Source organism: Leopardus geoffroyi, chromosome D2, assembly GCF_018350155.1.
Source record: "Leopardus geoffroyi isolate Oge1 chromosome D2, O.geoffroyi_Oge1_pat1.0, whole genome shotgun sequence".
In the NCBI taxonomy this organism is placed as follows: Eukaryota; Metazoa; Chordata; class Mammalia; order Carnivora; family Felidae; genus Leopardus; species Leopardus geoffroyi.
The window spans coordinates 47,346,788-47,361,770 of record NC_059334.1 but is presented as its reverse complement, the minus strand read 5'-3'; the positions used below and the strand labels follow the sequence as shown (position 1 = coordinate 47,361,770).

Genomic DNA, 14,983 nt, shown 5'->3' with positions numbered 1-14,983 from the left:
TTATAACAACATTACTCACGTGTCAGGTATTACTGAGATGCCAGGAAACGGTTGGGTACCGTGGCCTACCTGTCTTCTCACCGGAACAGTGTCAAGATGCCACAATGTGGAGAATACAACTTAGGTAAGAAGAAGGGTGCAAAATTATGAAACAGTGTGACAGTAACACACAGTGTGTAAAAACCAAGGAAGAGTTGAAACTTGTGTTCACACAAAAACCTGGACACGGACGTTTATGGAAGCTTTATTCATAATAGCCCAAACTGGGAAGCAACCAACATACCCTATGGTAGGGGATTGGATTTGGAAGACGTGGTACGTCTAGACAATGGAATATCATTCAGCGCTAAAGAGGAATGAGCTCGCAAGCCAGGAAAAAACATGGAGGAAACTTAAATGCATATTACTATGTGAAAGAAACCAATCTGAAAAGGCTACATAATATATGATTCCACCTATATGACATTCTGGAGGAGACAAAACTATGGAGACAGTAAATAGATCAGTGGTTGCCAAGGGTTGGGTGGGGGGGGGCGGGGAGCAGGAGGAATGACTAGGTGGAACACGGAGGGGTTTTTGGCAGTACCGCTATTCTTTATGATACCGCAGTGGCGGATACATTGTCCAAACCCATGGAACTCACCAAAGTGAGCCCTAATAGAAATTATGGACTTTGGGTGCTTATGATATATTGATGTAGGTTCATCACTTATAACAAATGTCCCACCATGGTGAGGGATGTTGATAATGGGGGAGGCTGTGCCTGTGCGGGGGGCGGGGTGGGGGACATATGAAAAATCTCTTACCCTTTGCTCAGTTTTGCTGTGAACCTAAAACTTCTCTAAAAAAAAAATAAACAAAGTCCATTAAAAAAATTAAACAAGAAACAGGAAAAAGACTGGAAATATTTAAGAAGGTTGTGTTTTGGTTAGGATAGACTTATTTATTTTCGTTTTTTTCCTCCATGCCTGTAATTACCATTTGAAAACATGAACATGCATTAATTTATAATGGAAAGAAGAAAAAATAAACGTTTCAAGGGTTTAAAGCTATGAGATGAAGCTGTACATGTGGTTGTGTATTTAAGCAATTCTGAGAGTTTTTGATCCCTTGTTTCCTCTTAGTGGTCAGCATTTTGTAAACGCACATTCCTTTGGGATATCTGTGAGTTTACACAGTTGACCCTGCACTCTAAACTCATGGCTGGTTAGAGTTTCCGTTCCCAGTAAAAATAAGCCATCTTTGGGGAAACTCAGTGTGATCTATATTCTTGGAATTTTTCCCACAATGTGTGGGTCAATCTTTGTTCATTTAAAAAAATTTTTTAAACGTTTATTTATTTTTGAGAGATAGAGACAAAGCACGAGTGGGGAAGGGGCAGAGAGAGAGGGAGACACAGAATCCAAAGCAGGCTCCAGGCTCTGAGCTGTCAGCACACAGCCCGACGCGGGGCTCCAACTCAGGAATGGTGAGATCTTGACCTAGGCTTAACCGACTGAGCCACCCAGGTAGCCCCAATCTCTGTTCATTTTTAAAACCCTAGGACAATGTTAGAAGAGCCTACCTTCTTTTATTAAATATATAGAGAGATTTCTTCATGTTTAACTGATTGCTTTCCAGTGATTATACAGTCACATGGTTTACTAATTAAAATTGAAAATTTAAATAATTGACTAAAAAATGTGTAGTGATAATTCTTCCTGCCCGGCCTCCTGTCTGCTTAGTTCCTCAGCAGCCCCATTGTAAGGAACCACTATTTTAAAATTCTTGTGAATACTTCCAGAGTTTCTTTGTGCACATGTATGCAAATGCTGATATATATATTTTTTTATTTTTACTTTTCCCTGCTTTTATACAAAAGGGGCACGTGTTACACATTGGCCAACGCCCAGCTTTACCACTTAACGATGTATCTTTTCTCATCACACATAAATAGCTTCTTACTCCTCTTTGCAGCTACAGAGACCCCCCCCCCCCTTTGTGGATTGGTAGATTCACTGTCATTTCCTTAACCAGTCCCCTGCTGATGGACAGTTGGGTTCTTATCGCTATTAACAACAGCACTGTAAGGACAAATCTTACACATACACTTCATACACATGCAAGGATATCCACAGAATAAATTCCCGGAAGTGAAATCGCTGTGTCAGAGTAGAAGCCTCTGTAATTCTGATTGCCAAATTATTCTGATTGCCAAGTTATTCTTATCGCCAAGTATTCTCCTTTGGGAAGGGTTTACACTCATACCAGCCATACATCTGAGTGCCCAATTGTCTGCATTCTTGGCAAAATAGCACTTTGCCTCCAATGTGATTATTGCCATTCTGATATGTGGAGGAAGGAAGTGCAGTATGTTTTAATTTGGATTTCTTTTGTGAGGGAGCTTTAGCATGTTTTCATAGGTAAGAGCCTTTCCTCTTGCATGATAACTGTTTACTGCCTTCCTTCATTTTGATTATTAGGCAGTTGGTCATAGGCTTAAGGCTTTCTAAAAAGTCTTTATGTATTAGGGAGATAGTCTGTCTTGGTAACTGCACCTGCCTGGATAAGAGATGTGCCTCAGGATAAGAGATTCTAAAAGGGGCTTCCCTATGGGTTGCTGGAGCCAATACAACGCACTTGAAATAAGAGTGATAGCCATTCAATAAAGTGTATACACTTCATTCCACATGTAGGATCAAGATTTCACAGCAAGCCAGTCTGTGTTTGTATCTTTTGTCACTTAGGTCCTTTGTGTCTTACCTGTAATATAAGGCTTATTTATCAGTGTCGTCATTCTGGGTTGTCATGGGTAACACATGCAGGAATCTGATATTATAGATACAGAATCTGATATTATACACAGGGCCAGATAACTGAAAACACCCACAGCCCTCAGGGTGAAGCCACTTACCTGCTACTAACAGTAAAGGTACAGCAGAAGAAGAAAGCGTGAACAATCATGGGGGACCCTGGAGACTTCCAGAAGAAAGCACGAACCGTCATGGGGGACCCTGGAGACTTCCATGAGAAAGCGTGACAATCATGGGGGACCCTGGAGACTTCCAGAAGAAAGTGTGACAATCATAGGTGACCCTGGAGACTTCCAGAAGAAAGCATGAACAATCATGTGGGACCCTGGAGACTTCCAGAAAAAAGCACGAACCATCATGGGGGACCCTGGAGACTTCCAGGTGCAGCTCCCAAGCTCTGTTCTCCCTTGCACAGGAGGGGCTCTGTTTTTGGATTGGGAACCACAAAAATATGTGCCAAGAATCTCAGTTTTACGGAAGCTGAAGCAGAAGTTTCAAAAGGTATTTTAATACCCTACTAGTGATGTGGCCAAGCCAAACTGCATAATTCATGCAATCAGTATAAATTATCAATCCATACATCTGTAACTGTGTAGACAAGCTGGTTCTGGATCTCTCCAGGGATCTGTGAACTATAAAAAGCACATTATAAACCACTAACTAGCTCATCTCAACATCCTTATCTTAGCCCTAGGTCAGTTCCAGACCTCCAGACATCCCTGGAGATAAGCATAGAGTGATCCCAATCCAGCTGTAAGATAACCTGACCTTAGATAGGTACTCGGGAAGCACACAGAAACTATTGCTTCCTTTCCCTTTCCCTGGAACAAATACGATTTTGCCTTCACCAAGACTCTTCTCTTCTATAGTTCAGGGGAGACCGTTACCAGTGTGACCAGCTTGGCCCCGCTGCAACCCAAGAAAGGCAAGAGGCGGAAGGAGAAGGCTGACATTCCTCCTGCAGTCCCTGCCAAAGGTAGGAAGCTGGCTTACAATTACCCACTCAGGAGCCAGCTCGACTGATCCAGAGTGGGTCTGGGGTTAGAAGTGGGACCAGGACAGGGGGAGTAGACAGATGGAAGACGTGACATCCAGTGATTATATAGCTTGGAGAACCCCACCCAGATTCTGATCATAACTGAGCCCCATTACTAGGTGGGGCTGGGGGTGGTGCACTGGCTCAGCATGCTTTAGTGGGGGGGTGGGGAAGCCAACATGCAGAGACTGATTCCACAGTATATTCCATACACACCGAAATATATTTCAACTATTATTTCAACTATTAACATGCTCTGCACATAGTGAGGTGGGACAAGGGGTGTCAACATCTTGGTTCATTCAAGGGAAAGAAGCCTCCGATTTTTCTAAAGATGTAAACCAGGTATGTAGTTTATTTTGGATTGGCCCTGGGGATGAAATGAGGGTTAGTCTTTGATTCCAGTTATAATGTAGAGCAACGTGGGTGAGAAAGATGGGTGTTTCTGGAGGAGAGAACTGCTCATATCTTAGGAGAACTAAGACCATCTACAGATAGTTCCTAAAATTACCATGGCCAATTTGGGAGATGTTCGTGCCTCAAATAATTTGAAATGTAGTTGGAAGTACTAGGACCTCCCAGATAAACTATTTAAATAACAAGACAAGATACATTTTATCCCTCAGGTGGGGCTTCACAGGCTGTCACCTAGAGACCCTTGGGGTCATGTGGTGAATGCCACTGGTGCTCAGGCTGAACACACATTCGGTGGACAGAAAGGCTGGAAGGCCTGGGCGTTCTGGAAGGCATGACAAGTGCAGATCCGGGGAGGGAAGGGGGCAGAGAACCCTGCCGTAACATCTCATTCAATCAGAGTAGATAGTACCCTACCTTACCAAAGATAAAAGTGAGACTCAGAGAGCTAAATGATGGAGTCTGGCTTGGAGGTGAGGTCTGTCTGAGTTTGAAGGTCAAGTTTAAGTTCCAAATCATTGAAATACTCATTACATGACATGGTGGGGAAGAGCCTTGGTTTTCTCCTCTGTTAAGTGGGGACAGTAAGACCCTCCCTGATGACCTGTCAGGGCTGCTGTGCGGGTCAAGGCCACTGCTTTCACTGTTAGTGTGTAGTTAGAACGAAGCCCCAGGGAAGTTCCCAGGCTCGGCCTTTACCAAACACACCTGGTTCTCACCTGCACACCTGACCTCTTTGTAGCTGGCAGGGTTTTATGCAGAGCTGTTTCGTTGACCTTGAAGATGGGAAAGGATGACATGGCTAAAGACTAGGGGAGAATTGCTCTCCATCGAGGGGCACCCAGTGGTATCGAGGTCAGAAACGGGAGTTCTTCCATAGGGGCAGGAAGGGGTCCATGAGCCTCCACAGAGTATGTCTGTGTTGCTCATGATATGTGGACGTTAAAAGTCTGGGGAGAATTGGAAGCTAAACTCTTCATACACTTCCACAGCCCCCATAGCCGCCACGTTCCATAAACCGAAGCTGCTGAAACCGCAGAGGAAAGTCACGCTGGTGAGTAACCCTATTCTGTTTGGTGTTTTCCCCTCAAGCCTTCAACATGCTGCAGAGCCCAAGTAGTAGCTTTACTGACTCCAATCACGCTGATAGTTCTCAGTGCTTTGATCCCCAAGCAAAGACATTCTCTCTGCTTGGGTCAGCTTTTGAGACATCTTTTCCCCACATCTTGTTCCCAGAGTGGCTTTCTAAAAATCAAAATAGAACATATGTTTCATTATAAACGTATTTTTCAAAAAGAAAGGAAAAAAAAAGGCCATACTCAGGAAGGTATAAAATGGAATATGGGCCTGCTTGTATACATTAACCTGATAACCACTCTGGAGAGACTGCTGAAGAACCTTCCAGAAAATATGTCATAGCTTTTTATTTTGAAATAACTTTAGGATCACAGAAGGGTTGGAAAAAAAAAATGGCGAGTTCCCATCTGCCCTTTCCTAGCTTCTCCTAATGTTACATCTCACGTAGCCACGGTGTATTTGTCAAAAGTAAGATTATCGTCAGCACATTGCCATTAACCACACCCCAGACTCTGACCAGATTTCAGCAGTTTTTCCATTCATGTTCTTTTTCTGTTCCAGGACCCAGTCCAAGATATCACATTGCATTTTGTTGTCATGCGTCCTGAGTTTCCTCCAATCTGTGACATTCCCTGGTCATTCTTTTACTTTCATGGCCTTGACACTTTTGAAGAGTCGTAACCGGTTATTTTTTTTTACAATGTCCCCCTGACTTGGCTTTCCCTGAGGTTTTCTGAGGAGTAGAGATGAGATGAGGTTCTGGATTATGGAGTAGAATGCAGAGGTGATATTTCCTTCTCAGTGCATCTGTTCAGGGATGCATGATGTCGATATGTCTTATGAAAGTGACATTAATTGTGATCGCTTGGTTAGGGTGGTTGCCAGGCTTCTCCGTCCAAAGTTACTGTTTTTCGCTTTCCATACTTTATTTGTTAGAAGCCAGTCACTCAGTCTGGGTCACATCCAAGGGAAGGAGAGAAGCTCACTGTCCTGAGAGAGGAGTATCAAATAATTTGTGCTGTTAACCACCACAGCCATTAATAAATATTTCAGGGGCGATAACGTCAAGTCTAAGCAAATATCCCGTTTCTCCTTGAACTTTCAGCCACAATGTTACCATTCATCAATGGATTTTGCTTGTAGCAGTTATTAGTATGGTGTACTCATGGTGATTTTCTATTTTCCTTAATCCCTGTACATTTACTACTTGAAATTCTTCTGTAAAGAAGAGCTGGACACCTTCTCTTATTTATTTAACTCACTAATTTATATCAATATGTGTGCACGGACATGAACAACTTTAAGTTTCTAGTTATATTGTTATTTACTTTGTTTCCAGTATTTTTAGCAGTTGTATATTTGTATGAGAGAGAAAGAGAGACAGAGAGAGATACAGAGACAGACAGGGAAAGACAGAGAGGGAGAGAAATTGGCAACCCTATTCAAACATGTGGCCAAGATAATCTTGAAGGAAAAGAAAAAAGTGGAGAATTTCTATACCAATTTTCAAGATTTATCTTAAAGCCACAATAATTAATAACCTATGGTATTAGCACAAAGATAGATAAGTTGATCAAAGGAACAGAATAAAGAGCCCCCAACAGATCTAGGGATGTATTGTCACTTGATTTATGACAAAAGTGGCATTGCAGGGCAGTGGAGGGATTACTTTTCAATATAGGGTGATGGGTCTGTTGGATATCCATATGAAAAATGATCCATAACCCCTAATTTACAAAAATTAGATAAGGATCATGCACTTGTCTAATCCATGTCTAACCTGTCATGCATACATCTAACAAAGTTCTTTTTTAGAATGTCTGAACACCTACCAATCAATAGGAAATAAAAGGACAAGACTACAAAAAAAAATACGAAGTCTGAAACATGCATGTCACAAAAGGAGGTACACAAATAGTCAGTTCATGAAAAGTATCTAACCTCATTGGCATCATGGCAATGGAAATTAAAAAGCCGAAAGTTCACATCTATGAGGATGGCTAAAATGAAATACTTGTTTCTTTTTATTTTGCCTGTTTTTCTCTGACCCACTGGGAATTTAGGAACGTATGCAGTTTTGTCTGTTTGTCAGATCCTTTTTTATTTACTTTATGTTTCATATTTCAATAATCATTAATTGTCAGTTTCATTAAACTTCATCACTACGTTCTTTTTTAAAAAAATTATTTATTTAAATTCAAAGTGGGTTGGGGCACCTGGATGGCTCAGTCGGTTAAGCATCTGACTTTGGCTCAGGTCATGATCTCGTGGTTCATGAGTTCGAGCCCCACTTGGGGCTCTGTGCTGACAGCTCAGAGCCTGGAGCTTGCTTCAGATTCTGTGTCTCCTTCTCTCTCTGTCCCTCTGCCACTTGCATTCCGTCTCTCTCTCTCTCTCAAAAGTAAATAAACACTAAAAAAAATTTTAATTCAAGTTAGTTAGCATAGCGTGTAGTATTGGTTTCAGGAATAGAGCCCAGTGATTCCTCATTCACATATAACACCCAGTGCTCATCCCAACAAATGCCCTCCTTAATGCCCATCACCCATTTAGCCTTTCTCCCCACTCCCCTCTCCTCCAGCAACTGTCAGTTTGTTTGCTGTATTTAAGAGTCTCTTATGGTTTGATCCCCTCTCTGTTTTTATCTTATTTTTCCTTCCCTTCCCGTGTTCATCTGTTTTGTTTCTTAAATTCTACGTGTGAGTGAAATCATATGATATGTGTCTTTCTCCGACTCATTTATTTTGCTTAGCATAATATACTCTAGTTCCATCCACGTTGTTGCAAATGGAAAAATTTCATTCTTTTTTATCCCCGAATAATATTCCACTGTATATCTGTATCTATCTATGTCTATATCTATATCTATATCTATATCTATCACATCTTCTTTACCATTCATCACTGTATTCTAAACAATTATTTGAACCAAACATGTACTAGTTTTGTTATTATTCTTTATTGAATCTAATGTCTTTCCCTCAAATATCTTCATTTGCCTTTACATTTGAGCAATTTTTCTGTGACTGGAATTCTAGGTTCATAAAATTTTCCACTCTGTTCTAGGAAATATGCTAAGCACTTTATGGGCACTTCTATTTGCTTCCCATATTGCTCAATATAAATGCCAGATTCCTTACTGTGGCCTATAATGCCCTATACCATGTAAGCCATATATGTAATTTAATTTTTTTAGTAGCCACAGTAAAGAAGTAAAAAGAAACAAGTGAAACCAATTTTAATAATATGGTTTATTTGACCCAATATAGCAAATATAGTATCATTTAAACATGTAATATATACTAAAATTATTAATGAAATATTTTACATGCTTTTTATTCTACAAAGGCTTCAAAATACAGTGTATATTTTATACCTACTACACATCTCATTTCAGGACCACATTTTAAGTGCTTGAAAGCCACATTTGACTAGTGGCTACCATATTGGAAAGTTCAGCTTAATATGATCTGGCCCCTATTACCTCTTTAACAACATTTTTACCACTGACCCCCTTCCTTGTTCCTTTCTGGCCACACCGGCCTCCTTGGTAGTCCTTAAACATACCAAGAATGTTCTGGAAGGAACTTTGCACCAGTTGTTCACTCTGCCTGGAACGTTCTCCCCAGGATATAGTTGTGGCTTATCTACTCGCCCCCTCAGCTCTCTATCCAGATGTCACGTTGATGGAAGAATCTTCTTGAAATCCTATATAAAACACTGCTCACCTATGAGAGGCAGCCTGACATGTTTTATATTTATCTATTAGTTGCCTCTCCCTTCTACCAGAATGTACGGCCCATGAAGGCAGGGAGCTTGTCTGTTGTGGTCACTGCTGTATCCTCCATACCCAGAGCAGTGTCTAGCATGGTAGAGATTTGTTAATGACTCTGCACACCAGCTCAGTGGAGTTGGTTCTGTCATTCTGCTTTTACAGATGGGCACAGTGAGATGCAAAGTCAGTAAGGCGCAAGATGGAACCCAGGGTCACGCAGACTTGAATCTGGTCCTTCCGAATGCAAAACATAAAGTTTTAGCCAGCTCATTTGGATTCTTGCCTCAGAGTGGAGCCTGGGTCTGGTGGCTTCTGACATATTCTTCTGGCCCAGCCTTGCCCCTGCCCTTGCTGCTTTGTGCCCAAGTTTCATGCTGTTCTACTGGAGAGGCTGGTTCACTGTTTTCCAGAGAAAGACTTCTTTTGCCTGCAGTGAACTGTGGGCTCTGATGAGCTTTTCATTCAGTGTGATTCCATCTGGTTCATATCATCAAAAATTCCTCACCGGCTCTCCTCTATTGCCTACTCCTGTCTTGTCCTCAAATGTAGCAGCAGAGTGCTTGCTGATTTAAATAGATCTCTGGTCATTCGGTGGGCTTTTGGAAACTCAGTTGAGCATAAAAGCTAAACTTATCAACTTCCCTCACTCCTCAGCTGTGCATATCACTGCACATGTGTGTACCTGTGTATCTTTTCCAGATCTTTTCTCTATGTTCTGATATTTATCAACAATCTCAAGAAAGGATATGCGTTGTAAATTTTCCACCTTACTTTCTCTCTGAGTTGTTCAGGAGCTATTGGTTCTAATCCAGAATCTTTCCCCTGGTAATGACAGAAACAGCTATTTACTGACACTCTGTGGATATATCCTAGAGAGACAGCCAAAACAGTGCCTTTTCTTTTATTGATAGAGAGAGAGAGTAAGCAGAGGAGGGGCAGAAAGAGAGGGCGACAGAGGATCTGAGCTGTCAGCACAAAGCCCGATGCAGGGCTCGAACTCATGAACCATGAGATCATGACCTGAGCCAAAGTCGGACGCTCAACCGACCGAGCCACCCAGGTGCCCCCCAAAGAAGTGCTTTTTGCATATTGCCATAGTTAACTCTCCTAATAAGTTCCCCACTCCCGATCCCCAGTTTTGCATGTGAGGACACACACTCTGTGCAAGAAAAGTGAGCTCCCACAACTCACAAGAGTACTGATCCTTCTCCTGTGAAGACAACCCCACTGCCCTAGAGGACGGCCCCTTTGCAGTGTTGTTGGTCTTATCTACTTGGACAACTATCTCTAGTCCACAGCCTGGTGGGCGGGAGCACCTCTCATTTGTCCATTGAACAAAAATCAGCTGTGCACTTATGGGGTACAAAATGCTACAGTAAGCCCTTGGGGGCCACTTATAAACAGAGTGGAGTGAACAGTACTTTCAAAAATAACTCTGGTCTTAGTCACAAGTTTTTGTTGTTGAGTTTTGTGTGTGTGTTTGTTCGAGCTGGTGTGCTCCCGATGCAGATTCAACATTGGACATTCTTAATCTTCACAGAAAGTTAATTGGGGCAGTTATATGATTTATATGCATCTAATTATATGCATCACAGGGACTCCTTGTTTTATGGAAGTGTCTCCAATAACATTTCTTAAGTACCAAATTGTCTGTTAATCGCTTACAAGATGAAAAGATTTAAAATTTTCTATGCCACATTTTCCAGAAACAAGCCAGTTTGGAAACCAGTTCTTACCTATGACAATATACAATAAAGAAAAGAGCTGACTTTGAATGAGACTCTGTCTGACCAGCAGTATAGAGTCAAAAATATCAGGCCTAGCGTCTGCAGGTTTTAGCTCATATTAAGATGTAGTTTCCCAGGAGGGCAGCATTGACCTTGGTCTCAATGGGTCGATATTTAGCTCTCCGATCAATAAGTCCTGATGGTAGCTAAAACTAAAGTCAATAGATACCTGTGGATTCACGTGGGCCTTGGTAGGTAGTTTAGAAAATAGCTTGGAGACATCTTTTCTTTCAGGCCTGGCACTAGTTTAGGTCTTCAATTCTGTCACTGTTCCGTTTTGCTACCGTCACCACGAAACAGTGCTTCCTCGGGTGGTCATAGGCCACAGAGCACACGCAGCCCTCTCTCCAGAGTGATGGTAGCACGTGCTCACCCCAAGAAGTCAAGCTTCCTGCTGCCTCCGGCACCGCATTGACAAGAGGGAATATTTATTGAGTACCTACTATGTGCCAGTTCCTCTGCTGGGGACTTAGATTCCATCTTACTCATCTTTTTTTTTTTAATTAAGTTTGTTTATTTTTGAGAGAGAGAGAGAGAGAGAGGGAAAACAAGTGGGGGAGGGGCAGAGAGAAAAGGGGACAGAGGATCTGAAGCGGGTTCTGCACTGACAGCACAGAGCCCGACGCGAGTCTCAAACTCATGAACCTCGAGATCATAACCTGAGCTGAAGTCGGACACTTAACTGACTAAGCCACCCAGGCGCCCCCCCCCCCTCCCCATATCACTCATCTTAATTATAAATCTTAACTACCAGCTCCTGGTAGGCCCTCTAGACTCTGGCAGGCAAAAATAACAGACACGTTTCCTTGTGTTTTCACCCTCAAAGCATAAAAGCGGGAACCTTTTTGTATGTTTCCAAGGCGACATGGCATTTTGCGGCAAGTACGTATTCCAGAGACGGGGAGTGGTTGGGAGGTTTAAAAAATGATAGGATTCAGGAAGAAAAAAGAGAGGAGCAAAGCATGTTAGACATTTCGTAATCGAGCTGTGCAAACCGACCCTCCTCTTTTTTAACAACACAAGCACGACATAGCCTGCTTTCAGAGTTATTTAATCACCTAATGAGGCCACGCACCATCACGAAGCGTCTCTCTGACAGACAATGTGATCGTTTTGTCTAATAACCTTAAACACTGACAGTGAGTCATTGTTTCTACATCAGTGTTTTTTCTTCTTTTGGGGGGCAAGGGAGTACTTGGACAAAACGTAAAATGTGTAGTTTCCCCGCAGCAGGGCCCCCAGGATTGTGGGGCTAATGCTGATACTTCCAGGAAAAGCTGTCATTGCTTCCTTGTTTCTGAAGAAACAGAGAAAGGCAGCAGTGCATTTGATTGATTTTTATTGCATCTGGTCAGTTATTGATTTGGAGGCCAAGTAGAGGAAGAGGAAACAGTTTCTGTGATGTGGAGGTAAGACCTCAGTGCTTAAAGAAGGGCAACAGGAAATAACGAATTTGAGAGGAGGGTAGTCAGGACCCCAAAACTAATGAAAAGAGAAAGAGAATATAGTTCTTTGGACTCAAAGACCTCTTTTGTTTTTTTGTTTTTTTTTTTAAAGGTTTATTTATTCATTTTGAGCGCAAGTTGGGGAGGGGCAGAGAGAGGGAGAGAGAATCCCACGCAGGCTCCGCACTGTCAGCGCAGAGCCCAATGCGGGGCTCGAACCCAGGAACCATGAGATCGTGACCTGAGCCAAAACCAAGAGGCAAACACTTAACCGACTGAGCCACCCAGGCACCCCTGGGCTCAGTGAACTTTTATACACTCCTGCCTCTGAATCAACACCCTCCTCACCCTTGAGCCTCTGTAATTAAGGCACTTGTATGTAGTACACAGTAGCCAGAAGGCTCAGGCCACCTCTCTTCTCTAAGGAAAAAATGATCTCTTGTGAGCAAAAGACCTAAGACACCGAAAAATCAGGAACATCATGGGCTTAATTACCACAGATTTCCCAGTGGGTCTCTTATATCCTGTCTGTCCCGCTCGGATCCATCCTCCACGTTGCTGCCTAGAGATTGTTCCCAAACACAACTCCAACCATGTCATTTCCCTGCTTAAAATACTCTCCTGGCTCCCCCTTGCTTCCAGGATGAAGCACGGCTTCCCGTGAGCGACATGAGTACAGGCTGGGCTGGGCTGTCTCCCGCTGGCAGGGGGGCTCTGCCCTGCACCCGCTGCCCCACCTCATCCTCCCGCAGAGCCGCCACTCACCTCTGAGATGTGGCTCCCCCACAACCTTCTTTTGGATTCCTCCTGCCGCTTGAGCCCTGCTTACCCACAAATCCAGTTCTCTGGGCATCAGTTATGCCTCTGCGAGTCAATGACCTCCCCATCGCCAACTCTCATGGCCCTTTTCAGTGAAATTGTTATTTCTGACCCCTCAAGGCATCCATGTCCTTGTTCCTGGAGGTAAACAAGGGTCATCTGCCACCACCCGCAGCTGACCGCTCTCCTTCCTGGCTCTTGCCCTTCCCCACACGGGTAGGCTGCTTCCCTTCCTCCACCGGTCCAGGATGCTGGCTGTCTCTGGGATGCTCTTCCTTTTGAACAGATTGCCTGGGAGAGTCAACACTGTCACAGGGGCAGCAGGCACCTGTGCAGCCCGTCCGTTCCCTCGCTTACGTCTCCGAGTCAGTTCCAGATTGGTTCTGACTGTTTATGGTACGTACATTCCCCCTGGCGGCTCCACATGCACCGCCCGTTCATCACAGCACACAGGGGACTCATCACGTCCCCCCAGTCCTGCTCTACCTGGGATAGCCCTGCCTCAGGGAATGGCTGTCCCATCCAGAAGGTAGGTGCCTTCTCCCTCACCCCTACGTACTGGTGCTTGAAGCCCGTCTGTTACTTTCCAGGATTCCTGGGCTCGTTCCTTTCCTCCCACTCACTGCCACAGCTGGCTGGCAGGCCCACCACCTCCCCATCCATCTGATTTTCAGGTCTGCCTTTGGGGCTTCCATAACACCTTACCTGTATTTTAGCACTTCCCACACCACAGTGAAGTTATACTTACCTGCCTGATCTAACTTTTCCCTCCGCCAGGACCACGTGGTTCCCATTTTACAAAGCGGCCTCTACATTTCTTATACTACAAAGGCTATACATTGTAGACACCTTAGATAGTGCAGACGGTGGGGGCCGTTTTCTTTTCATTGTGCCAAAGTGCACGTAACATAAAATGTACCATCTTAGCCATTTTTCAGCGGATAGTTCCGTAGTGTTAAGTACATTCTCATCGCTGTGCAGTCTCCACAACTCTTTTCATCTTGCAAAACTCTTATATTCTTTAAACCACACTCCTCCCTCCCCTCGTCCATAAACTCCCCCCTTCTATTTTGTCTTTATACGTTTGATTACATGAGGGACCTCAGGCAAGAGGCATTTATCTCTTTGTGACTGGCTTGTTTCCCGTACTATAACATTGTCAGGGATTGTCCATGTTGCAACATGTGTCAGAATTTTTTTTTTAATTTTTTTAATGTTTATTTATTTCTGAGACAGAGACAGACAGAGGATGAGTGGGGGAGGGGCAGAGAGAGAAGGGGACACAGAATCCAAAGCAGGCTCCAGGCTCTGAGCTGTCAGCACAGAGCCCGATGTGGGGCTCAAACCCATGAACCATGAGATCATGACCTGAGCCGAAGTTGGGCGCTCAACCAACTGAGCCACCCAGGCGCCCCTCTTTTTTTTTTTAAAGCTGAATAATATTTCCTTGGATGTGTATACCACATTTTGCTTATTCATTCATCTGTCCGTGGACACTTGAGTGGCTTCCACATGTTACCTGTTGTGAATGATGCTGCTGTGAACATGTGAACATACAAATATCTTTTTGAGCTCCTGGTTTTAGTTCTTTTGGATATATATCTAGAACAGGAATTGCTGAGTCACATGGCAATTCTATTTTTAATGTTTTGAGGAATTGCCATAGGTTTTCCATAGCAGCTGTACCATTTTACATTCCCACCAACAGTGCACAAGGATACAAGGGTTCAGTTTCTCTACATCTTTGCCAACACTGTTATTTCCTGGGTTGTTTTGTTTTGTTTTGTTGTTGTTGTTAGTAACCATCTTTTTAAAAAAAATTTTTTTTTTTAATGTTT

General features: G+C 43.3%; 1 protein-coding gene across 1 annotated transcript in view; it reads left to right on the top strand.

Moving 5' to 3' along the window:
* The window catches only part of VSTM4 (V-set and transmembrane domain containing 4), a 97,758-nt gene that overhangs the window by 58,785 nt on the left and 23,990 nt on the right, over window positions 1-14,983 (top strand). Inside the window, exons 6-7 of the mRNA XM_045437998.1 lie at window positions 3,662-3,768; window positions 5,235-5,296. Of these exons, the coding sequence (XP_045293954.1) occupies window positions 3,662-3,768; window positions 5,235-5,296 (169 nt within the window). The remainder of the gene's footprint in view (window positions 1-3,661; window positions 3,769-5,234; window positions 5,297-14,983) is intronic.